Source organism: Salmo salar, chromosome 03 (genome assembly GCF_965601325.2).
Source record: "Salmo salar chromosome 03, fSalSal1, whole genome shotgun sequence".
In the NCBI taxonomy this organism is placed as follows: domain Eukaryota; kingdom Metazoa; phylum Chordata; class Actinopteri; order Salmoniformes; family Salmonidae; genus Salmo; species Salmo salar.
The window spans coordinates 68,845,219-68,872,673 of NC_138293.1; the positions used below are offsets into that span (position 1 = coordinate 68,845,219).

At 41.3% G+C, this 27,455-nt stretch overlaps 1 protein-coding gene across 1 annotated transcript; it reads left to right on the forward strand.

Annotated features, from left to right (window-relative positions):
- The first annotated feature begins 1,206 nt into the window (after positions 1–1,206).
- On the forward strand, positions 1,207–27,323 carry LOC106601213 (TRIO and F-actin-binding protein). Its single transcript, XM_045715156.2, has 13 exons — positions 1,207–1,654; positions 3,019–3,075; positions 3,669–3,737; positions 3,852–3,941; positions 4,071–4,180; positions 5,509–5,941; positions 6,614–6,848; positions 7,052–7,163; positions 14,796–14,955; positions 15,111–15,224; positions 15,951–16,037; positions 24,590–24,780; positions 24,903–27,323. Exons 1-12 carry the CDS (start codon positions 1,649–1,651, stop codon positions 24,749–24,751), a joined length of 1,635 nt encoding a protein of 544 aa, XP_045571112.1. The 5' UTR covers positions 1,207–1,648; the 3' UTR covers positions 24,752–24,780; positions 24,903–27,323.
- The last annotated feature ends 132 nt before the right edge of the window (positions 27,324–27,455 follow it).

Consider the following 27,455-nt stretch of genomic DNA (forward strand, 5'->3'; position numbering starts at 1 on the left):
CATGGCATGTATATGCCTTTTCTCATTTGGGTAAAAGTCTGTCCTTCATCCTCTCTCCTCCATGATCCGGAAACCATTGTGGTTGAGGAGATGTCAATTTGTTAGTAGGCGAACGGAAGAGTGTCCTTCCCTCATCGATAGCCACCTTCCATCGAGGATAGTCATGTGTATCCTACCAGAGTCCTTCGCAGAGGAGTTTTGAAATCTGCCGCACCCCGTTTGAGCCAGCTTTCGTTTTGTCTGAGGAGAAAAGCATGCACATGTTTAAAAACAATCTATTACATATCGTTTTATCTATACATTCTACACGTCCCCTCTCTACACTGCCTCTCCTCGATTACCTTTTAGCTTTTTCAAGAGGTGAGAGAGGATGCAGAAGTTGAGCAAATCCAATTGAGAAAAGGCCAGAGTGCACATTCACCTGCCCACATCCAAACTCCCTTCTCCGATCCTATTATAGAAGGGCTTTTGTGTCTTTAATATTTATTGCCCTGTTGCTGCTTTGAATAATGGCCAACATCTAGTATTTATTTGCTCACACGCTTGTTAGTGTACAGTATATCTAATGTGAATGTTTAGTTTTACAATGCTTTCCTCCTGCATGCAGTCTATTTTGTTTACAATGTTACAAACACATATCTGTGTATTAATTCAGGTTATGAATTCAAGAAGTTGCGATAAACTGCTTTTATAAACTGGTATAGGGCTTCTCTGTTCAATTCAAATGCAGTGTGACTTCAATGCTTTCTTTTAACATTCCTAAATTTAATTCAGACTTTGAAGTATGTCCGTGGGTTGTAGGTCTGTTTCTTTCACCTGAATCCTACTGGCGTTTCATAGAGTGAGCTGCTGGGGCATGTGTTTCAAATTCTTGGCCTGGGGTGTAATCATTAGTCCAAACAGTTAGGAACGTTTTGCAACTAAAACGAGAGTTTCTATTGGACAAATGCAGGGTAGGTCATTCCCGTGTGATACCGTTTAATAAACGTTTTGCATGAGAATCGGCGTAAAATAGCCTCCCAAGATTTTACCTAGTTAGCATAAATAATCTAGCTACTCAACTAAGGAATGTCATAAATGCTTTGATGTGTATTTTAGTAGAAGCTATGTGGTCTGGAAGTAGGTGTCACTGGTTGCTTTTTTGTCAGTTTACAGTCTATATTTCAATATTGAAATGCTCTGAGCAGCCCACTGATCACTTGATTGGTTAGCTTGGTTGCTCAAACGATTCTTACGGATCCGCCCAGGAAGTGGCAAACAGGGCGAGAGTGCAGGACGAAAAACATCTTAACAAACGGCAAAAAAAGTTGTGAAATTGTGGCTTTCAAAGAGTTGTGTGTGTTAATGATGTCTATAATCTTCAGTTTCTGTTGAAGTAGTCCATGGAAAATATATTTGAGCGATAAGATACAGTTCACGGACCAAGATGGGTAGAAATGGCGGGGTTTGTTTTAGTTTCTAGCCTTCCTGCTAGGCAGACAAGTTTTTAAGCGAACGGATCAGCAGGTAGAAAACTGAAGCAATACTTATTCAACCCCGATCACATTGGTACAAAATAAACTTTTTGGACGAGTAGGCTATTGCAACAATATTTTTATTTTAAGTGCTTACTTGTTTTTCTATCAACTGCCTCCTGGGTCCTACTAACATGACGGTACGTTTGCCCTTTTGCCTTGATGCCACTACTTGAATTACATTTCCATTTGTTTTGAGCCTATAACTGAACCGTGTTCATTGTTGCAAGAATGTTTAATTGTTTCGCCGCAACCACTAGGCAACATGGAACATTGGGGTTAAAATGGTTACATTTTTATTCGAGTGGGTGTGTCTATATTCTTGTTTCGTGGCCTTTAATTCTTTGTTTTATAGTTTGTTTTCTATACATAACGTTATGTTTTTTGTTATGTTTCAACCTATAGTTTATTCCTTCAAATTAATAAGCAAGTGTTTAAAGGTATACTTCTGAGTGCGGGTGGGTCATCCTCATCCTGGCACTTTGAAAAACATCTATTTGCTGAAATAACGTTAACAGCTTGCCTCCGATGTTTCCTGTTGTTGCCAACTATTAGTTTATTGCATCTAATTTCAAAATTATATTAAAGCATTTATGTAGGCTAAATGCTTTGAGAGACACACACCAGTATGCTCATAGTTACTTAGATGACACATTTTATCATCATAAGTCAACTCATGGGAAGGTCGTTCTAAGTCTACCTCATGCTGTAACCATACATCTGCCTGTTATTGCTCCTCAGGCCTTGTAATGGTTTGGCTGGAACAAAGCACAGTGGTGTTTACAATGTGACAACTTATGAGTTCCAGTGAGAACAGGCAGTGATGCCAGGTAGAGGGGGAGGGTTGAAGGAGATAAAGACCCAAACTGAGGAATGTAGATGGAAAAAGTTTCCTGATCTTGATCCAGGATCACCTCCTCTGTAAAGTACCTCACAGGTTTTCCCCTGTTCCCATCACCCTCAAACTGAAAGGATTCCTAGAAATAGTTGAGACTGCAGTGGTTATATGTCACTAACATATTAGTCTGATTTTTAAATGTATAATCCATGTTTGAACCCTAGAAGCTGTTAGTATTGGTGATGTAGATGGTGAAACCTCTGGTCTCAATCTGCCTGTAGCTTTAATGACCATGTTAATCTCTCTACATAGTGTTCAGCTCTAGTTCCCCTTGTCTATGTTGATTATGTTACTGTTACCTTAGCAATAAAAGATTTTTCTGTCTTCTCTCTCATCACTCAAAGGTGTGCTTTTTTTTTTGTTTCCTGTTGTCCTTAACATTTCTAGAAACCCTCTAAACGTCCATGTCCTCACACATTTGAATGTACACGCAGGTGTTTGCCATGGTGCACTAACTGCATGCAACGCTTGCCCTTTTTTGAAATTCTACATGGAAAAATGTTGGTTTTTGTATTGTGAACATCCTACGCTGGCATCCTTTGTTTTACTTTTGTGTTTCTTCAAAACGGTTCCGTTAACCTGACACTTTGTCTTATTTCCTTGTAGCCCGACCTCCTTAACTTCAAGAAGGGATGGATGTCAAAACTGGATGAGAATGGAGAGGTGAAGTCATGTTTTTCTTCATTTCTTATGACTTTTTTTCTTGTCTTATTTAGTCAGAAGTCATGTATCACTTGTTTATCTGTTTTCTTCTTTCTTTCTAGCTCTTCTTCCCTTCTGGTTTCTTTCTTGTTTGATTCCTCGCCTCCTTTCTCTCTCCCTCTTTCCCTCTCGCCTAATGAGAAAGCTTGTGCGTAAGGCGATAGCTGCAGACTATCCATGTTATCCCAGTAATAGCTTGGTGTGCCCAGGCAGGCACAACCAGTATGTTCTAGCAGGATAAGACTGAGTATGAAACGTCCTCATATGAGCTTGTGGCTCATTGTATCATCTATGTGCTAGGTTTGTATGTTGTGTTTGAACTCATTTTGAATTCACAGTACAAACACTTAGATGACCCATACATCACTTTAAGCACTCTTTTTATACTTGTCATAATGTCTTAAACACTGTGTACTCCATAGGTTTCATTGGTCCATGTTAACTTGATTTGAATGATGTCTTGCTGTGAACTGTCACTTAGCTGCTTGTGTGCATTAATGCATCAGATTGGTCGAATAGTGCTGGTTTAACTGGTGGCCTGTGTCTGTCTGCAGTGGAAGAAGCACTGGTTTGTGTTGACCGATGCTGGTCTGAGGTACTACAGAGACTCTGGGGCGGAGGAGGTACGTTTTCAATGGCTTCAAAGTTATTTTGACTATTGCAATAATTGTCTTAGGGATACATTGTGAGTTAATGATGTGTCTTTAGTCTTGTTTGTTCCTAACTGTGTCTTACAGAAGGATGATCTGGACGGGGAGGTTGACCTGAAGTCTTGTGTAAAAGTGTCTGAGTTTGATGTAGAGAAGAACTATGGATTTCAAATACAGGTGAGTGTGTTTTTCACTGTTCCAATTATTTTCTATATTATGTGAGGATGAGTGACAGGTATTTGAATGATCTCTTTCCATCACCACACCCTTTCCATTTCTTACTCTTCTCTCCTCTCTGTCGGTCAGACGAGGGAGGCAGTTGTCACACTGTCAGCTATGACTGCAGGGATCAGGAGGAACTGGATTGAGGTTCTGAGGAAGAGTGTTCGGCCCAGCAGCTCTCCAGACCTTACACAGTGAGTTCCTCCTCCCTCTATGTCCCAGCTGGCAAATACACAAGTCACATAAGGAGGCCTATTGTTTTCTGATACTGGTATACAGGTGGGCTACTAAGTCCATGGGCAGTTGTGGATTACTTCAAGTCTCATTAATCATTTGTAATGTTATGTTGCTTACATAGTGAATCACCAGGGATTTATTTTATGTAGTGATATTGAGTGATAGGGCTGTTGCGGTGACCATATTACCGGCAGTCATGACCACAGTAAAATTCCACGTGACAGTTGAGTCTTGGTAATGCTTTTTAAACTCACCTCACTGTGATGATCAATTTGAAGAAAGAAGTTCAACAGCAGGTTGAAACTGAGAGTAAAACATGGTCGTTGTGGATGTTGGTTCAAAGCCTAACACAAGGAAATGGACAGTGTTTTCTAAGATTCATTCACTACACCCATACTCATATTTGAGCTTATGCAAGGCCTATATGAGCCCAAGCTGGAACAAAAACCCTGAATTAAAATTGATTGAGCTGTTATACAATACATAACCTACTGCATATTACCCATGGCAGAAAAACATTTAAAAATAATTTAAGCTGTATTTGGTACCTAATTGGTCTAGCCTACAGAATACTCACTTGATGAGAGATCGGTTGTGCAGCCTGAGGCAAGGAGCACACTGCAAGCTTTTTTTGCTACTTTCTCAAATCTTCAAGCCTACAGTCTCATCATGCACCCATATATGTTTTGATTTCTAAGGCATTCTAAGGTTTGTATCATTCACAACTAAAGTTGCCAAATAACTATAAGTCTAGCATGTAGGACCTGTTTAAAATGATCGCTTTTAAGCTCATATGCGCACTCGCTCCGAATGGGGATTCAGCTAAGTTAAATATAATTCTTCTTACTATAAAATCATATAAGATGAGCATATCTTGTCAGCTAAATAAACAAGTCTATGGCATGGAGCATAGCCAGATAACATACAGTAGGCCAACTCATATTCTGTTCTTCTGAAATACATTTTCTTCATATCATGTTTCTTTTAGACCTGACTAAAATAAATAATGGATTATTGTGATGGTGTATGTTAAATTGATTTATTACTTTATTTTTATGTAGACGTTTCAAAGGTCTGCATCAGTGGCTTGTATGTGTGGAGGCCTGGAGATGCTAAATGTATTTGTTAATTAACGGTCAATTACCGTGAGACAGGCAGTCTTTTGCATGACAATAACTGGCTGACAAAATGTAATGACCGCCACAGCCCTATGATACTGTCACTTTATCAATCTGCGCTCTCTCTCTGTCTGACTTGGTCTCTCCCTGTCCTTCCTCTCCTCCAGACTACCTGACAGCAGTAGTGACAAGGAGAACTCTCGCTCCCTGGCCTCCACTCGTCGACCACCTTCTCGCCACGCTGATACTGGTTCAGAAATCACCACATCCGCTGTACGCCGATTTGACTGTGTCGAGCTGTCACCAGTGCCCGTCCCCTCCAGCCCTCTGCCAGCCACTCAGAGAGAGGCAGGGGAGGGGCAGGGCAGGGAGCACGCCCAATGGCAGGAGGAGAGGAGCAGAGATGTGACCAGTAGCACATGGGAGCAGGTGCTGTCGAGGAAAGGGCCGGGTGTAGGCTCAGATCCCAGGATAAGAGCAGAGGAGGAAATTGAGAAAAAGTGGGCAGAGTTTGAGCGGCTGCCATTAAAGGAGATGAGGTCACTACTGCCAATGGGCTCACGGTCCAGCCATCCAGCCAATGAGGCGCTGCAGAGGGAGGTAGTGCGTGGAGATGTTTTTCAATTTGCAAACACAATAAATAAATGCAAATTTACTCTTCATCTAGATGATTCATCTACAGATGAGGTGGAACTCTTTAACACTAGGCTTGCTCTATTATGCATGTGGGATGGTAATCAGGCCCTCTGCAGTAATACTGACCCTGTCAGTCTTCAAAATACCAAGGAGGAGGGTGTAATAGGGGCTTAGTTAGCAATACCGGTTTGCCCGGAAAAATTAAGACTACATTTCCCTGGTTCTAGAACTTTGAGTTTATCAGATGTCGATAGTGGAAACACTGCTGAAAGTCTCATTCCATCTTTGAGTGATGTGTCATGTGATAACATTGTATAGTGTGCTGTTGACTACTGTGTCTTCACAGGGGTAGTTTTAGGACTTGTGCAGACCATACAATCATATCATGAGGTTGCGGGAATCTGATTCAGATGAATTTACTCCTTGCACTGTCCCTTTGTCTATGATCCATACAGTCCCTAACATTGCCTTTGAGACACATGACCTGCATGATGTGTGGGATTGATATGAATGCATGGAATATGGCATTCATCACTATTCGCATGTTAGTTCGGTTCAACCCAGTAATTACATACCCCGCCGCCTCTCTCTTTCTTTCAGTGAGCTTTACCGCCTCTCTACCTTTGTGACACTCAGGTGGCGTCTCTGAGGCAGCAGCTGGAGCGTTTGCAGGGAGGAGGATGGGGTGGGGGGAGGGTGGGGGGAGGTAGCTGTGGTCGGGATGCTACGTGCGGCCGCAGCCTTCAGGCCATGGAGCGGGCCCACAAACGGGCCCTGGAGGAGCTGCAGAAGCAGCATGCCCGCGAGACCCGAGAGCTGGAGAGGGACAGGGATCGGGTGCTGAGGGAGGAGACCCAGGACACAGCACAAGGTCAGGGGTCACAGGATCTTGGGGTCAAGGGTCAAATTTGTACATAGATATCATTAGCTCCCCAATTCAAGGACTTTTGTTGTTTATGAGGCGTGTGACATCAGAATGGAACAGTCAACACCACAGCATTTCATGGGGTAATACAGTTTGTTTGATTTTAGATTCATTAACATCACATCCTCCCCTTTCTCTCTGTGGTTTAGTTATGGAGACACTGAAGAAGGCCCACAGGGAGGAGCTGGAGAGAGAGGTGGAGAAGGCAAAGAGGCTTGGTGGAGGGGGTGCCAACACACAGACTCTACGCACACAGCAGCAGTGAGTGCTCAAAACACAACCCGTTCCTTACACACCTTTACATACATAGTACATCCTTTCTTTGTATCATCAATTTAGGCGTGGGCGGCATACCGTTATTTGACTATATACCGGTGTTGATGCACGGACCGGTTTGGGTTTTTACTTCTTCTATAATGGTATTTGAATATTTGGTTTGTTAAATGTGCTAAGCAACTCCGACATGTGTAATGTCAGTTTTTCTAGTATACTCAGTTTGCTACTTCAGTCGTCTCTCACTCCTCCTGCTTCATGCCACTTCCCATATCAAGCCCTGCTCCCTGTCACTCAAGGAGAGAGCAATTGCTTAACCATGGAGTCACAAGCACTTTCATGCCGTTCACTTTGCAGTCTGCATGGTCAGATGGATGCAAGAAAATGTTGGTCACGATGTTGCTTTCCAAAAAACATTTATTTGCATAATCTCTCAAGGAACTACATTGGACCTTGTGCAAACTGGAGAACGCAGATCCCAAGTCCGCATTTATTATAGCTGGGGACTTTAATAAAGCAAATCTGAGGAAAACGCCACCGAAGTTCTGTCAACACATCGCCTGCAGTACTCGCACTTTAAAAACTCTCGACCATTGTTACTCTCCATTCCGGTAGGGCTACAAGCCCCCCTCCCCGACCTCCCTTCGGTAAATCAGATCATGATTCCATTTTGCTACTCCCTATAGGCAGAAACTCAAACAGGAAGTTCCCTGTGGCTCAGTTGGTAGAGCATGGTGTTTACAACACCAGCATTGTGTTTGCAACGCCAGGGTTGTGGGTTCGATTCCCACGGGGGACCAGTATGAAAAAAAAAAAAAAAAAAAATGTATGCATTCACTACTGTAAGTCGCTCTGGATAAGAGCGTCTGCTAAATTACTAAAATGTAAAAATGTAAAAAAGGTCTGTTCAATGTTGATTTGACCGATCGGAATCCTTGCTTAAAAAGACTTATGATCACGCGATCTGGGACATGTTCCGGGTTGCCTCTGAGAAGAACATTGACAAAAGGCACCTAAAGGACTGACCATGAGAAACAAGATTCTCTGATCAAACCAAGAATGAACTCTTTGGCATGAATGCCAAGTGTCATGTCTGGAGGAAACCTGGCACCATCCCAAAAATGTCTAAAACCCTGTTTTTCTTTGCCGTTATGGGCTAATGTGTGTAGATTGAGGGGAATTTGCTGCAATGTAACAAAATGTGAAAAGAGTAAAGGTGTCTGAATACTTTCCAAATGCACTGTATATACTGCGGACTCCAACATTGCTCATCCTAATATTTATTATATTTCTTACTTTTTAGATTTGTGTGTATTGTTAGATATTACTGCACTGTTGGAACTAGGAACACAAACATTTTACAGGTTATTGAATTTAGCTCTGCCTGAAATATCCCCTCCTGTGCATTTTACCATTAAGCCTATGGTCAGGGATTTACGAAATACCATAAAGGTCAATATATCAAAATAAACTACACAATACCTTTATTTTTGTAATGTATGTCATTAAAATACATGTGCTTTAAAATACAAAAATGTATTTGCAATTAGGCGACCCGAACAGCAACAACATTCTCAGTAAGGGTTACAAAAACATTTTACTTGCCATGACTGTGATATGCTAGTTGAGCAAGTCACTCTGAAAAAGAGTGTCTGCTAAATTACCAAAATGTATAAGTGAAAATGAACATACCAAAATAAACTGCAAAGCACACTGGGTATTAATGGCCTTGTTTCGGGGTGGAGACAAATAGAATAATGCTCAACATGCTTTGCAATTGTTAATTTTTATATACATTTCTATTTAGTTAATTTAAAAGATGCTCTGATCATGCTATAGTCAAATAACATTTTGTCACATGCGCTGAATACAACCTGTGTAGACCTTACCGTGAAATGCTTACTTACAAGCCCTTAACCAACAATGCAGTTCAATGCAGAAAAGACTAAATAAACTGAAGTAAAAGATTAAATAAAAAGGTAACACAATAACCATAACAAGGCTATATACAGGGGGTACCGGTACAGAGTCAATGGGTACCGAGTCAATGTGCGGGAGTACAGGTTAGTCGAGGTAATTTGTACATGGACAGTGCCTTCGGAAAGTATTCAGACCCCTTGACTTTTTCCACATTTTGTTACGTTTTTTTAAACAATAGCATTCAGACCCTTTGCTATGAGACTTGAAATTAAGCTCAGGTGCATCCTGTTTCCATTGATAACCCTTGAGATGTACAGGCTTCCTTTTCATTCTGTCATTTAGGTTAGTAAATTATCAAGGAACCCACCAGGTACAACCCTAAATCTGTAAACATGGGCACCCTCATAGATATTTTCCTGACCAACTTGCTCTCCAAATACACCTCTGCTGTTTTCAATCAGGATCTCAGCGACACTGCCTCATTGCCTGCATTCGCAATGGGTCTGCGGTCAAACGACCACCCCTCATCACTGTCAAACGCTCCCTAAAACACTTTTGCGAGCAGGCCTTTCTAATCGACCTGGCCCGGGTATCCTGGAAGGATATTGACCTCATCCCGTCAGTAGAGGATGCCTGGTCGTTCTTTAAGTAATTTCCTCACCACCTTAAATAAGCATGCTCCTTTGAAAAAATGTAGAACTAAGAACAGTTATAGCCCATGGTTCACTCCAGACCTGACTGCCCTCGACCAGCACAAAAACATACTGTGGTGTACTGCAATAGCATCGAATAGTCCCTGCGATATGCAACTTTTCAGGGAAGTCAGGAACCAATACACACAGTCAGTTAGGAAAGCCAAGGCTAGCTTTTTCAAACAAATGTTCATCCTGTAGCTCTAACTCAAAAGTTTTGGGACACTGTAAAGTCCATGGAGAATAAGAGCAGCTGCCCTCTGCACTGAGGCTAGGAAACACTGTCACTACCGATAAACCCACTATAATCGAGAATTTCAATAAGCATTTCTCTACGGCTGGCCGTGCTTTCCTCCCGGCTACCCCAACCCCGGCCAACCGCACCGCACCCACTGCAGCTACTTGCCTAAGCCTCCCCAGCTTCTCCTTCACCCAAATCCAGATAGCAGATGTTCTGAAAGAGCTGCAAAAGCTGAACCCAAACAAATCAGCAGAGCTAGACAATCTGGACCCTCTCTTTTTAAAATGATCTGCCGCCATTGTTGCAACCCCTATTAATAGTCTGTTCAACCTCTCTTTCGTATCGTCCGACATCCCTAAAGATTGGAAAGCTGCCGCGGTTATCCCCCTCTTCAAAGGGGGTGACACGCTAGACCCAAACTGTTACAGACATATATCCATCCTGCCATGCCTTTCTAAAGTCTCCGAAAGCGAAGTTAAAAAACATATCACTGACCATTTCAAATTCCAACGTACCCTCTCCGCTGTGCAATCCGGTTTCTGAGCAGGTCACGGGTGCACCTCAGCCACGCTCAAGGTACTAAACGATATCATAACCGCCATCGATAAAAGACAGTACTGTGCAGCCGTCTTCATCGACCTGGCCAAGGCTTTCGACTCTGTCAATCATCGTAAAAGAATTTAACTAGGCATGTCAGTTAAGAACACATTCTTATTTTAAATGACGGCCTAGGAACGGTGGGTTAACTGCCTTGTTCAGGGGCAGAACAACAGATTTTTACCTTGTCAGCTCGGGGATTCGTTTTTGCAACCTTCCGGTTACTAGTCCAACGCTCTAACCACCTACCTTAAATTGCACTCCACGAGGAGCCTGCGTGGCAGGCTGACTACCTGTTACACGAGGGCAGCAAGAAGCCAAGGTAAGTTGCTAGCTAGCATTAAACTTATCTTATAAAAAACAATCAATCTTAACATAATCACTAGTTAACTACACATGGTTAATGATATTACTAGTTTATCTAACGTGTCCTGCGTTGCATATAATCAATGCGGTGCCTGATAATTTCTCATCGAATCATAGCCTACTTCGACAAATGGGTGATGGTTTAACAAGTGCATTTGCGAAAAAAGCACTGTCGTTGTACCAATGTACCTAACCATAAACATCAATGCCTTTCTTTAAAATCAATACACAAGTATATATTTTAAACCTGCATATTTTGTTAATATTGCCTGCTAACATGAATTTCTTATAACTAGGGAAATTGTCACTTCTCTTGCGTTCCGTGCAAGCAGTCAGGGTATATGCAGCAGTTTGGGCCGCCTGGCTCATTGCGAACTGTGTGAAGTCCATTTATTCCTAACAAAGGCCGTAATTAATTTGCCAGGATTGTACATAATTATGACATAACATTGAAGGTTGTGCAATGTAACAGCAATATTTAGACTTAGGGATGCCATCCGTTAGATAAAATACAGAACGGTTTCGTATTTCACTGAACGTTTTGTTTTCGAAATGATCGTTTCCGGATTCGACCATTTTAATGACCAAAGGCTCGCATTTCTGTGTGTTATTATGTTATAATTAAGTCTATGATTTGATAGAGCAGTCTGACTGAGCGATGGTAGGCACCAGCAGGCTCGTAAGCATTTATTCAAACAGCACTTTTGTGCGTTTGCCAGCAGCTCTTCGCAATGCTTCAAGCATTGTGCTGTTTATGACTTCAAGCCTATCAACTCCCAAGATTAGGCTGGTGTAACTGATGTGAAATGGCTAGCTAGTTATAATTCCTAATAACTACAACCTAAAACTTCTTACCTGGAAATATTGAAGACTCATGTTAAAAGGAACCACCAGCTTTCATATGTTCCCATGTTCTGAGCAAGGCACTTAAACGTTAGCTTTCTTACATGGCACATATTGCACTTTTACTTTCTTCTCCAACACTTTGTTTTTGCATTATTTAAACCAAATTGAACATGTTTCATTATTTATTTGAGGCAAAATTGATTTTATTGATGTATTATATTAAGTTAAAATAAGTGTTCATTCAGTATTGTTGTGATTGTCATTATTACAAATACATTAAAAAAATCGGCCGATTAATCGGCATCGGCTTTTTTTGGTCCTCCAATTATCGGTATCGGCGTTGAAAAATCATAATCGGTCGACCTCTATTCTGTATACATCTGGCCCTTCTTTGGACACTGTTAACAAACCTCCAAACGAGATTCAGTGCCATACAACACTCCTTCCGTGGCTTCCAACTCTTAAATGCTAGTAAAACTAAATGTATGCTTTTCAACCAATCGCTACCCGCACCCGCCCGCCCGACTAGCATCAGAATATGTGGACAACTACAAATACCTTGGTGTCTGGCTGGACTGTAAACTCTCCTTCCAGCATATTAAGCATCTCCATTCCAAAATTATATCTATAATCAGCTTCCTATTTTGCAAACAAAGCCTCCTTCACTCACGCTGCCAAACATACTCTCGTTAAACCGGTGATGTCATTTACAAAATAGCCTCTAACACTCTACTCATCAAACTGGATGCAGTCTTTCACAGTGCCATCCTTTTTGTCACCAAAGCCCCATATACCAGCCACCACTACGACCTTTATGCTCTCGTCGGCTGGCCCTCGCTACATATTTGTCGCCAGACCCACTGGCTCCAGGTCATCTATAAGTCCTTGCTAGGTAAAGCGCCGCCTTATCTCAGCTCACTGGTCACCATAACACCCACCCATAGCACGCACTCCAGCAGGTATATCTCACTGGTCATCCCCAAAGCCAACACCTCCTTTGGCTGCCTTTCCCTTACAGTTTTCTGCTACCAAGACTGGAACAAATTGCAAAATTTGCTGAAGTTGGAATCTTATATCTCCCTCACTAATTTTAAGCATCAGCTATCTGAGCAGCTTACCGATTGCTGCAGCTGTACATAGCCCATCTGTAAATAGCCCACACATTTACTTTTTTTGCTCTTTTGCACACCAGTATTTCTACTTGCACATCTATCACTCCCATGTTAATTTGCTATATTATAATTACTTCGCTACTATGGCTGATTTTTATTTCCTTACCTCCTTGCGCCATTTGCACACACTGTATATAGATTTTTCTATTGTGTTATTGACTGTACTTTTGCTTATCCCACGTGTAACTGTGTTGTTTTTTTGTTGCACTGCTTTGCTTTATCTTGGCCAGGTCGCAGTTGTATATGAGAACTTGTTCTCAACTGGCCTACCTGGTGAAATAAAAATATATTTTTTAAGTATTGTGGCGTAACTACAATGTTGATTCATCCTCAGTTTTCTCCCATCACAGCCATGTTTTAAAGTCACCATTGGCCTCGTGGTGAATTCCCTGAGATGTTTCCTTCCTCTCCGGCAACTGAGTTAGGAAGGATGTCTGTATCTTTGTAGTGACTGGGTGTATTGATACACCATCCAAATTGTAATTCATAACTTCACCATGCTTAAAGGGATATTAATCCTCTGCTTTTTTTTTTACCCCATCTACCGATAGCTGCCCTTTTACGAGGCATTGGAAAACCTCCCTGGTCTTTGTTGTTGAATCTGTTTGAAATTCATTGCTCGATTTAGGGACCTTTACAGATAATAGTATGTGAGGTAGTCATTCAAAAACCATGTTAAACACTGAGTCCATGCAACTTATTATGTGACATGTTAAGCCCATTTTTAACCCCTGAATGTATTTAGGCTAGCCATAACAAAGGGGTTGAATACTTACTGACTTAAGACATTTCAGCTTTGAATTTTTTATTAATTTGTTAAATTCTAAAAACATAATTCTACTTTGACATTATGGGGTATTCTGTGAAAGTCAGTGACACAATTTAATTTATTTCAAATTCAGGCTGTAACAATGTGGAAAAAGTCAAGGGATCTGTTGCGCATACAATGTTAATGAACATTACTTTTACGTGTGTGTGTGTGTGTGTCAATTATGATTTTCATTTTGCATTTGTGCAATTGTGGTTAATGGGTGTGGGCAGTGTGGGCAGAGGTTTCCATCTAAACCACTGTTGTACCAAAATGTCTTGTGAAACAGAACCATTTTCACAGTTCGATTTTTTTTTGAGACTGCATGTTAATCATGTAATGGTCTGCCATGTAAACACAACATGGCTGCTACTGTTTTTACTGTGCACAGCCAGTGCAGTGTCAAGTTTTCTACAGAATACCAGTAGTGTCTCCAGTCTTGCTTTTTTAAAAATATATATTATTTTACCCCTTTTTTTCCTCCCCAATTTCGTGGTATCCAATTGGTAGTAGTTAGGCTTGTCTCAACGCTGCAACTCCCGTACGGACTCGGGAGAGGCGAAGGTCCGAAACACAACCCAACCTAGCCGCACTGCTTCTTGACATAATGCGCATCCAACCCGGAAGCCAGCTGCACCAATGTGTCAGAGGAAACACCGTACACCTGGCGACCTGGTCAGCGTGCACTGCGCCCGGCCCGCCACAGGAGTCACTAGTGCGCGATAAGACAAGGATATCCCAGCCGGCCTAACCCGGACGACGCTGGGCCAATTGTGCGTCGCCCCATGGACCTCCCGGTCGCGGCCAGCTGCAACAGAGCCTGGGCTCGAACCCAAAATCTCTGGTGGCACAGCTAGCACTGCGATGCAGTGCCTTAGACCACTGCGCCACCCAGAAAGCCCCAGTTTTGCTTTTAATCTCAGGCGTAATATACAGTTTTTATAAATTAAATGTTTCTATCCTCTCTCGTCCCCTCAGGTTAGAGACCCAGGCCCTGCAGAGGGAGCTGTCCAGCCTGTCTGAGAGGTACTCCCAGAAGTGTCTGGAGCTGAACAGGGCTGAGCAGAGCAACTGTGAGAGGGAGAAAGACATCACTCGCAAGGAGAGCGAGCTGGAGCAGCTGAGGAAAGAGAACCAGGTGAGCCCAGGAGTCTGGAGGTCTTTATCAGCTGCTCCTGTGCATTTAGCCTACTCTACCCTAACACTTTTGTTATAGACAAGCAATGCCTATCTATATGACACATTCAGCGGTTTGTCAGTATGCTCAATATTGTCAATGTTTTCACATTTCAGGACCTACAGGCCCGTTTGACAGAGGAGATCAGCCGCATGCGCTCCATCGTCACGGGCCAGGGGTCGGAGGGCGTTTCCCACGACAACCAGGACAGGCCGTCCTGTGAGCTGGAGGTGGGTCAGGAGGAGGGGAGGAGATAAGTTGTAGAGAGCACCTCAACCATAACAAGCCTCTCTACCTACAACAATGACATAGGGGGCACTTGTCTCATGTTTGAATAGAAAGGGAAGGGTTTATGAAAGGCAGCGTGCAGTTGGTTATTATGTAGGGCATTGACTTGAAGAACGTGTGTGGTGTGAATTTTCATTGACTGCACACTGAAACACACTGCCCCCTGTTGGATGCTGTGCCCCATGGAGACACAAAGTTGTTTTCAACACAAGTGAATTTGTTAAATGTTGACTGTACTTCCTGATTTGGTCTCGTTTTTAAATTTGGTTCGTTTAAGAAATGCTAGTAGCCATGACTGAATTCAACCGAGAGATGGTTTGATGTGGGTGGGTGTGTGTGTTCGCAGCTGGGAAGAGTTATTTATTTATTTATTTATTTATTTTGCCATTTAGCTTCAGTCGGCTATTGTGCGACCGTGGCAAAATTGGTTTGACTTTGGATAGCCTACCTCCGGGGCTAGATGAATTTCTACTATTTATATCTGGAGGTTAAGTCATTGGAATTTGGAGCTATTGGACATATTTTAAGTCAATTTTGACATTAGAATACATGTTTCTTCTAAATAATACGTTTTTAGGGACAGTTGCTCTTTGTCTGCTCAGTGTCTTAGATGTTGGGTTGATCACGCTTGTTAGCTTGTAATAATATTATGTTTTGTTTTGTCACAGGTTCTTCTCAGGGTGAAGGAGAATGAAGTGCAGTACTTGCACAAGGAGATCAGCTGTCTGAGGAACGAACTTCAGTTCCTGAACACGGTACTGGTTCACTGTGTATTTGTGTGCAGGCATAAAGGTCTAATGTTTTCATCTTTAGACGGTTTGGCTGACAACGTCACAAATGAGTGTGTGTGTGTGTGTGTGTGTGTGTGTGTGTGTGTGTGTGTGTGTGTGTGTGTGTGTGTGTGTGTGTGTGTGTGTGTGTGTGTGTGTGTGTGTGTGTGTGTGTGTGTGTGTGTGTATCGATGTGGCCGGAAGGCATGCATTATAATTCTGAACGGTCAGATGACTAGGGCCATGTCCATGTAAAAGGACCCATAAGCACCAACGTGAAGTTCATAGGAGCATATCAAATTGGGTGTCAAAAGAAAGATAAGAATCTTATTTTTGGGAAATTAAGGCATAAACCAGGTTTCCATCCAACCTTTTTATGTGAGTAAAAAAAAGAAAAAAAACATTCACGACAGGCCTGATGGAAACATAATTTTTTGGTAAGCTTTCCAAATGTCGACACAACAAAATACACTAGACAAGGTAGCATCTTTTTGTGTCTGTAAAATGACGCAAGAAATGTCAGTGGAAAGGCTTTTATGCCACATATTGCTATAATAACCATCTTATGGAAGTAAACCTGGAGTCATGTGATGTTGTGTGGTCTTCCTACTATGACTCATCGGGAAAGCAGGTAGATTACAGATTAACTAAATGATGAACTTCAAAGGGTGGTGAAAATGCAAGGTGTTGAGCTTTATGCTTGTTTCCAATATTGAGGGTCTGGTTCTGGTGACTTGATCACCGATGCTTGGCTGTTGTTTGACAAATAGAAATTCTCACTCTTTTGTCCATCATTTAGGGTAATCTGCGAGCTATTGGCTAGAGCGCATTTGCCAATACCAGAGGGGGTACATTCGCTATATAACGCAAAAACTTTTAGTGAGAACCATCAGTAGAGTTGAAAATTTGATGGAAACTCATTTAACTTGTATTTTTTTATTCGGTACCGCAAAATATATTTTTATGTGCATTACGTCATCACGCACACACAGCCTTTTATCCGCAACAAGTCAATTTGATGGAAACACTTCTCTGATGGAAAATGTGCATACTGTCTTGTTTTTATGCATATTTTTGAATATTCACATGAAAATCTGTCGCCAATTTGATGGAATCCTAGCTATTGATACATTTTCAATCGTTTTCCAACTTAAAAATGTGGCATAAGTGAAGGCTTTGATTTGTGGATAAACAGATGGAAAAGGGGTCTTAGAAAACATCTACCAGAAAAAGTATTTTAAATACATCATCAAAACACAGAATGTTGAAGTAAAGACCCCTGCCAACTAATATCAACACTTTATATTTCATTTCTGAGAAATTGTATACCTTATGTAAGTCGAGGAAATATTGCTTTGTAGTTTCATTACCAAAAACTAAGATATTTTCTAATTTCTCTCCCTCATGAGCAGGGAAGATAATGAAAGTTCATACAGAGCATTTGAAAAGTATTCCGACCGCTTGACTTTTCCCACATTTTGTTACGTCACAGCCTTATTCTAAAATGGATAACTTTTTTTTTTTTAAATCTTAAATCTACGCACAATACCCCATAATTGTATGCCGTCATTGTAAATAAGAATTTGTTCTTAAAACCTGTTGGGGCTACAGGTTAGCAATGAAACCCGAGTCGGTATTGCTAACAAGGCTGGAAATTCAAAACATCAAAAATCTAATAATTTCAATTTCTCAAACAATCAACTATTTTACACAATTTAAAAGATAAACATCTCCTTAATCTAACCACATTGTTCGATTTTCAAAGAGGCTTTACGGCAAAAGCATAAAGTTAGATTATGTTAGGACAGTACATAGCCACAAAAGTACAAACATCCATTTTCAATTCAAGGTCAGGCGTCACCAAAAGCAGAAACCAGCTAGAATTATGCACTAACCTTTGTCAATCTCCATCAGATGACACTCCTAGGACATTATGTTATACAATACATGCATTTTTTGTTCCATCAAGTTCATATTTATATCCAAAAACAGCATTTTACAGTAGCGTGAAATTCAGATTTTTTTCTTCTCTGAAATGCTTCCGGTGAACATAACAAAATTACTATTCGAAAACATTGGTAAATTATAATATTGTCATTCAAAGAATAATATATTATCATCTCGTAATTGCTACCGAATGGCCAGATCTCAAAATAACTTTACTGGGAAATCACATTTTGCAATAAACGGGGTGCTATGCTAAGAACAATAAGCTATGCTATACAGTTAGCATCATCTAATATCGATAATAACATTGTAAATATCCCCTTACCTTTGATTATCTCCATCCGAAGGCACTGCCAGGATTTCCCAGGTCCGGAACAAATGTGGTTTCTTTTGACAAAGTTCATAATTTATGTCCAAATAACACCAAGTACTTAGCGTTCATTATGCTCCCACAAAACGTGGTGGGGGGGTGTAAAATCACGCCGAAAAGCAAAAAAAAACTAGTAAATAATCTATTTACGTTCGTTCAAACATGTCAAATGTTGTTTAGCATTAATCTTTTGGTCCATTTTTAACGTTAAACATCAGTAATATTTTCACACAACCTATCCTATGTCTAGATAAACAATGATGACAAACTCACGCTTCTCAGATTTATGCGCAGGCGCAAAAAAATGAAGTGATGACATGTCAACTTCCTTGCATTCTAATTTGCTCTCTGTTTATCATAGACGCTTCAAACAACTTTATAAAGATCGTTGACATCTAGTGGAAGCCGTAGGTGTTGCGAAATGAATCCTTTCTCACTATGGTATCTATAAAACAATGACACTAAATAGTACAGTCACAAAATTCAAAAATTTTTTGATCTATTTTTCACAGGTTTTTGCCTGCAATATGAGTTTTGTTATACTTACAGACACCATTCAAACTGTTTTAGAAAATTCAGAGTGTTTTCTATCCGAATGTGTTAATAATATGCATATCCTAGCTTCTGAGTTGGTGTAGGAGGCAGTTAAGAATGGGCACATATTTTTTTCAAAATGTCTCAATACTGCCCCCGAGCCCCAACAGGTTTTAACTGACTTGCCTAGTTGAATAACTTTTTTTTTTTTAATGTATTTATAAAAAAAAAATTCATAAACGGATTTGCTTAATTATTCAGACCCTTTGTCATGCGACTCGAAATTGAGCTCAGGTGATCATCCTTGATGTTTCTACAACTTGATTGAAGTCCACCTGTGGGAAATTCAATTGATTGGACATGATTTGGAAAGGCACACACCTAAGGTCCCACAGTTGACAGTGCATGTCAGAGCAAAAACCAAGCCATGAGGTCGAAGGAATTGTCCGTAGAGCTCCGAGACAAGATTGTGTCGAGGCACAGATCTGGGTTAGGGTAACAAAAAATGTCTGCAGCATTGAAGGTCCCAAAGAACACAGTGGCCTCCATCATTCTTATATGGAAGAAGTTTGGAACCACCAAGACTCTTCCTAGAGCTGGCTGCCCTGCCTAACTGAGCAATCGGGGGAGAAGGGCCTTGGTTAGGGAGGTGACCAAGAACCCAATGGTCACTCTGATAGAGCTACAGAGTTCCTCTGTGGAGATGGGAGAACCTTCCAGAAGGAGAACCATCTCTGCAGCACTCCACCAATTAGGTATTTATGGTAGAGTGGCCAGACAGAAGTCACTCCTCAGTAAAAGGCACATGACAGCCCACTTGGAGTTTGCCAAAAGGTACCTAACGGACTCTGACCATGAGAAACAAGATTCTCTGATGAAACCAAGATTGAGCTCTTTGGCTGAACGCCAAGCATCAATTCTGGAGGAAATCGGGCACCATCCCTACGGTGATGCATGGTGGTTGCAGCATCATGCTGTGGGGATGTTTTTCATCAGCAGAGAGTGGGAGACTAGTCAGGATCGAGGGAAAGATGAACGGAGCAAAGTATAGAGATCCTTGATGAAAACCTGCTCCAGAGCACTCAGGACCCCAGAATGGGGCAAAGGTTCACCTTCCAACAGGACAACGACCCATAGCACACAGCCAAGACAACGCAGGAGTGGCTTCGGGACTAGTCTCTGAATGTCTTTGAGTGGCCCAGACTTGAACCTGAAAAAACATCTCTGGAGAGACCTGAAAATAGCTGTGCAGCAACGCTCCCCATCCAACCTGACTGAGCTTGAGAGGATCTGCAGAGAAGAATGGGAGACTCTCCAAATACAGGTGTGCCAAGCTTGTAGCGTCATACCCAAGAAAACTCAAGGCTGTAATGCTTCAACTAACTAAGTACTGAGTAAAGGGTCTGAATACTTATGGAAATGGGATGTTTCAGTTTTTGTTTTTTATATACATTTGCAAAAAAAAATCTACAAACCTGTTTTGGTTTGTCATTATGGGGTATTGTGGGTAGATTGAGGAAAATACATTTTAAAATAAGGTTGTAATGTAACAATGTCGGAAAGGTCAAGGGATTTGAATACTTTCCGAATGCACTGTAAGTAGCAAGTAATGGTAGACTTGTCAATTAGTTAGTGATTTTACTGATATCAATTTTGTTTGAATTATTAAGTGGTTTATTCTCGTTATTACAAAAAAGTCTTTAACGGAATTACTGCAACTGAATATGCTACAATGGGAAATGTGAAGTCACAAATTGCGCTGTTGCGGTGACCATATTACCACCACACCTGCAGTCATGAGTCATGACCTCAGCAAAATTCCACGTGACCGTTGATTCACGATCTTCTCCTGATATGCAATCTAGACGTGCTTTGGTAGTACCCAACTTGCTAACAACCATCAAGTCCTAATGGCCTGGTGCTCCAGGGCTCTATTGTCCCTCTAACCACTAACATCAATGCAAATGCAGTCAAAAATCACATCAAACATGATCAAAACAGTAGGCCTATAATACTTTTAAAACTCACCTCACTGTGATGATCAAGTTCAGCTGCAGGTTGAAACCGTGCAAAACATGGTCATTGTGGATGTTGATTCAAATCCTAACACAACAAAATGGACAGCTCTCTAAGGTGGTGAGAAAATCAAAACACCCATATGCATATTAGAGTTTATGCGTAGGCTGAATTATGATTGTGTCATTATACAATACATAGCCTACCGCATATTACGCATGGCAGAAGAAAAAAAACATAAAACCAACAAAACCGATGTCCCAAATACGATGCTCTAGCCTGTACTCAAATTAAACTCATTTGAGTAATCACCTTTGAGTGTGGACTGTGTGGTTATGCCTACTGGATGGACTGGTTACCTTATGCTGTTCTCCAACATTTCTAACCACGAGTCTGGGAGAAAATGAATAGCCCTAGGCATGCAGTTGGTTCATTGATTGTGCAGGGTGATTTTGAATAGCCTAGTAATGGGTATTTGTTTTAATATTTGAATAATTAATTGGTTGAAACAACCTTTCTTAGCTATACAGAATATCTCACCACCATGTTTCCATCTCCTACGCTCTCTCCTTTATTCCTTTCCCGAGCGCACAGAGGCACTGTCAACAGTTTAATCAAATATGTTTTGTTGCGAAAACATGTTACTGTCGATGTTCCCGAACAGATTTCACTTGGTTTCCAAAATGTAAGCACTGGGTAGCTGCAGGAACAGGGTTAGGGAGCCCATGGCATACAGATTACTGGGTAGCTGCAGGAACAGGGTTAGGGAGCCCATGGCATACAGATTACTGGGTAGCTGCAGGAACAGGGTTAGGGAGCCCATGGCATGCATACAGAGTACTGGGTAGCTGCAGGAACAGGGTTAGGGAGCCCATGGCATACAGATTACTGGGTAGCTGCAGGAACAGGGTTAGGGAGCCCATGGCATGCATACAGAGTACTGGGTAGCTGCAGGAACAGGGTTAGGGAGCCCATGGCATGCATACAGATTACTGGGTAGCTGCAGGAACAGGGTTAGGGAGCCCATGGCATGCATACAGAGTACTGGGTAGCTGCAGGAACAGGGTTAGGGAGCCCATGGCATGCATACAGAGTACTGGGTAGCTGCAGGAACAGGGTTAGGGAGCCCATGGCATGCATACAGAGTACTGGGTAGCTGCAGGAACAGGGTTAGGGAGCCCATGGCATGCATACAGAGTACTGGGTAGCTGCAGGAACAGGGTTAGGGAGCCCATGGCATACAGAGTTTGGGCAGAATATCACCTGTTGCTCAGCGAGAGCATCCTCCTCAAACAGTGTGAAGCATGGAGTGAAGGAAGTGTTCTGCTATTTATTTCTCAGCTGCTCATATTAAGCACATGCTCTGCTATAAAACCGAAGTAGCCTACCCGTCATCACTGGCGGGAAAGCGCGCAGCCTCCATTCACTATTCAAGTGCATACCGATGTCATGTCTTTTCCCCCTGTTCCTTCCCATTTGATAATGTGCCATTCTAAATTAAACTAATAATACATATTAGCAAAGACGAGATTCAATTTAGAATAGTCTGATGGGTGAAAATATGATCACCTTGAGAGAACAGCTGTGCAGACTGAGGCGAGGAACAGAGCACAAGCTTTTATTGCTACTTTCTCAAATCCTCAAGCCTATAGTCACATTATGCACCCATATTTGTTTTGGTTTGTATCATTCACAACTAACATTGCCAAGTGACTCTAAATCTAGCATAATAGCCAGATAACGTACAGTAGCCCAACTCATTCTGTTCTTCTGAAATACATTTTCTTCATGTTTCTTTACACCTGACTAAAATAAATAATGGATATTTTGTGATAGTGTATATTCAATTTATTTATTAGATGTAGATTTTGCAAAGGTGCGCATCAGCGGCTTGTATGCAGCTTGGAGGCCTGGGGATACCAAGCGTGCATGACAATAACCTGCTGACAAAATGTCATAACCGCCACAGCTCTGGTCACAAACCAGTTGGGTCACCTGCTACTGTCTTCCCTTCCACTGGCATTCTGTTATGTTCAGCTCATAACTGTTTTACTTTGTCTTTCTGTTGTCTGGTGGTCAAACCAAGCGTGTTAAAAATGTCTGCCTGGACAAGCCCTCTCTCTCTTGCTCTCTGTCTCGTTTATGTCACCTCTCCCAGCTCTTACTTACACCTACCCATGAGCCCCCTCTCTTTCTTTCCATTAACTGTAACTAGCATCCTCACCCACTGGGCATCGACCGACACGGGATGTCGAAATTTGGTCAGTCTACCCTAGCCTTGATGTTAACGTCCGCAGATAGGTTCAGATTTGGTCCGGCCCATCATAGACGTATGTTTCACAAGTTTGGATAGTACAGTGAGTAGAACACAGTGCAGTGAAATACAATACAGTAGTACATTTATTTAAAAATGTTATTTAACTAGGCAAGTCAAATTCTTATTTACAATGAGGGCTAGCACCGGCCAAACCCAGACGACGCTGGGTCAATTGTGAGCCACCCTATGGGACTCCCAATCACAGCCAGTTGTGATACAGCCTGGAATCGAACCAAGGTGTCTGTAGTGATGCCTCTAGCACTGAGATGCCTTAGACCGCTGCGCCACTCGGAAGCACTTGTGAAACGACATCCATATCCATAATTATGCATTTGTGTAGTATAGATCAGGGACCTATGATGTAATTTCGTAATCGTAATTCAGTTACCAGGTGTAAATCCTCTTCACTTACTGTAGTTCAATAACCAAAATAAACTCAAGGTGCCGTGTCATAGCTGACACCGCATTCTTTCTGCAGACATCTTTGAATCTTAATTCGGAGAAGATATTTAAGAGTTTTTGGAAAACTTGGTCGCATATAAACCTGAGGGAGTTTTTACCGTAATTCCTTTACCAACTTCGCATCTGCACAGTTCTTCCACTAAATTAGTTTATGTACAGTTTTCAGTGGAAATTGTGCATAGAGTTGTATGGTTGGTTAAACTTTGAAATTAATGGTTTTTATTTTACATACATTTTAAAGTGAGAAAAACCCGGAATAATTCCGTTACCGTGGAATTAGCAACAACAAGCTGCCATGTGGGGAATCACAGGTGGCTCGTTATATCTTATTGATACCATGTTTTGACTGATGTCTATGCTAAAATGGCTCGAATTCATTAGCTAGCAAACAACTGTAACAACGCATTTGAGAGACATTTTGAGACAAGAGTTTACATGTTGTCAACAGTCTAAGCCAGGGGTAGGCAACCCTGTTCCTGGAGTGCCAAAGGTACTGCAGGATTTTGTTCCAACTAGGCACCACACTTGACCAGCTGAGCTAATTAATCAGCTCTGTGATTGCCTAACTTCAACACACCTGGTCTTCAGGTCAGTTCAATCAAAAACAGTGTTGCCAACCCCTTCTGTTTTGCCCCATAGCTGCACACGTGTTGGTTTTGTTTCTAAACAATGTGTAGGTGGAGACTACTTTAACTCTTCACACAAACTGGAATGTTAATCTACAAGTTAGCAAAGCTGTCTTGTGTGGTTGATTGTTCCAAGTCAATCACAAGAGCAAAGCAACAAGTCCTCAGGCTATTCTGTCCATCCCAACATTGTATGTCTGCCCAGAGTGGAAGAGGTATACTTTGTCCATCTGATAAACCTGTCTTTGTGCCCTTACCCCTATAGGAGAAGCAGTCGGCCTGTGAGCGGTATAAAGAGGTGCACGGGGAGCTGAGTGGTATGAAGAGCAGGAGCGAGCGGGAGATCCAGAGCCTTAGGGAGCACCTGAGATTGGCCATGGTTGCCCTGCAGGAGGGCCAGAAACTAGGCAACAGCCTGGAACATTGAGACACCGCCACAAGGGCTCTGGCTCAGAGGTATAGACGTAGCTCAATATTAAGAGCTACATAGTCATGCTCACACAGCTTTTAAATAGTTGATTACATCGATCTTCTATGATGAAACTGTGATTGCCTAATATCTTTTTTTGGTTTTCTAGTTGTGTGGGCACAATGGTGACTGAAATAGGAGAGGAGCAGAAGTCTTCGCACCAGAAGATGCCGGCTCGGGGGACCACGATAGTGCCTTAGCTTTCAATCATTCAGCCGATGAGCGGCATAGACTAGTATCAGCTGATCGGTCATATTACACTGGGTCGCGCAAATTTTAATCTGCACTTTTTAAACTTTTTCTATTGTTGATGTGCGAGAGTGAGTGAATGAAAATATTGGTCTGAGAAACTGGATTATTTGTGGAAAGACTGTTGCTGTGATGTATTTGTGACCTGAAACAGCACTGGATTACCTTTCTCTGCATACCTACCTACATGTAGACCTACTATTTACATGTTGACAGTAGCCAACATATAAACAGTTGGTCTACATGTTGGCTACTGTCAAAAGCTGAATAAGGAAGCAGGATATAATTCTCGCCAAAAACCAAACTATTTTCATTTCGGAGCATGGATTTCTACATGCTAATGATTCATTCCATGCCATTTCAGCAAGCCATGACATCCACCATATCAGATTGTTCTGAAATAGTTTCTGTAGTTGGCAATGGGTAAGATTGACATTCCTGAAACATTTTGTTGAAACTTAATTTGATCTCTGAGAAAGGTAAGTGATTGCTCCCAAATTGGACATTTTTTTTATTTATAGGATTCAGATAATATTCAATAAATATAGTTTCCAACATCCGATTTGGACCAAACTTCTTCCTACCAATGAGTAAGACATGAGGAATCTCATAACATTGTCAAAACCCACCACACCCCATGCCAATCCAACCCCAACAACCAGTAGACAGTATCAGTTATCTATGTTTTAACAAGTAGTATGAAGCTGTGGCTTGGAGTACTAATCCATACTATGTAATGTATTCCCTATGTATCTGGTGATGTTTTTTTTCTCTCCCCACGTTCAGAGAAATGAATAATTGAAGTCACTTGCGTTATTTACCATAAAGTAGTTTGAAAGTACTAGGTTTTGACCACTAGATGCCGTGGTCCTGCTATACTGCCGCACTCTTATCAATTTTGCTGGTCTCGTGTTTATTAAATAGGTCACAACATTTCCTTTGCAACTTTGTAAACAAAACCAATAGATTTGGCTCATTATGGAAATACATTGTGTGGGCATCCTCAATTTCAAGTCAGTCCTCTATGAAAGCAATTCAGTTTGTCATTTTATGCTTAATGTGTGTCCAGGAAATGGACCCCTTGGGGTTTAGTCCCTTCAAAAAAAAAGGTCTGGATTAGTTCCTGTTAGACCATTCCCGGTGAACAAGAAAACCATTTAAGCTATATCACTTCTAATGGTTTCAATCTTATGGTCTTCAGTGGTATAAGTCCCAAACATACAATGTATTGTGTTTTGTAATGGTATTGGGTTGGAATTAATGCTAAATGTCACTAATCGCAATGCTGTTTCCTAATCATAATTTTATTGAAAAACATGACGACCATGCAATGTATTTTATTAGGGTTGTCACATTTTAGGCCCTAGCCCTTTTCTCCAAAGTTTTGGAAATGTAGAAAAACTATTCATATGAGAATTGCACGGTAGGGATAGCCTCAGAAAGCTGCCACTTGTTGAAATATTCAAGGAACTTGTTGAACAAAACTGAAACTATATACAGGTTGTTGGGGTGGTATTGGCATTTTTTGGGGTCTAACTCATTGGTAGGAAGAAGTTTGGTCCAATTTGGGCGCAATCAATTAGATCATGAGATCAAATTCTATTTAAACTAAATGTTTCAGGGATGCTAATCGTAGCTCTTACTAACTACAGAAACAATTTGAGACGGTGGGTTTCAATCCTTTTTCTTGTGCTTTTTGAGGTGGAACGACCTTAATGTTGTATGTCAACAATTGTTGCTCTCGGTGATTGTTGTCATTGTACGCATTTTACTTCGCAACCCTATTTGTCGCTTTATTCAGTGTAATATCATCTTACAATGTGGGTCTCTATTGTGAACAAACTTTATAACTATTTACAGTTGGGATTGATACAGAGAAAATGGTTTGGTACTGTAAAATCCTGGGAAGCCAAATTGGAAATCGCATTCATTCCTCTAGTGCGTCATCTGAATGTGTGCTTTTTGTTTTATATAGTGCCTTCTGTGACTGGAGAATTGCTTGTAGATGTTGTCGTCTCGCAAGGATTCTTGATTTTTTTTTGATGAGGCTAAGAAGATGCATGTTGCGATCCTTTCCCAACATTATGTATGCATGATTGATTGTGCCACAAAAATGTCTAGTGTTGCGTCAATGAGCCAATGTTTTTTTTATCATGTATTTTGTGAGGAGATAAAGTAGACTTTATTGTCTTTTGACAATGTTTTTAATATTTAATGTAGGGCATGCGATATCTTTGTAAAGTACCATCCTTTTACAAGCAATAAAATGCATGTTAATACAGCCGTGTGAATCATCCATATTCAGCTGATTTACACTAGTCTCAGTTAGAACTCTGTACTAGGCCTAACTCGTAATGGTATGTAGGCTAGTCTAATGGCATAAATGAGGTCGGGCACTGATGTTGGGTGATTA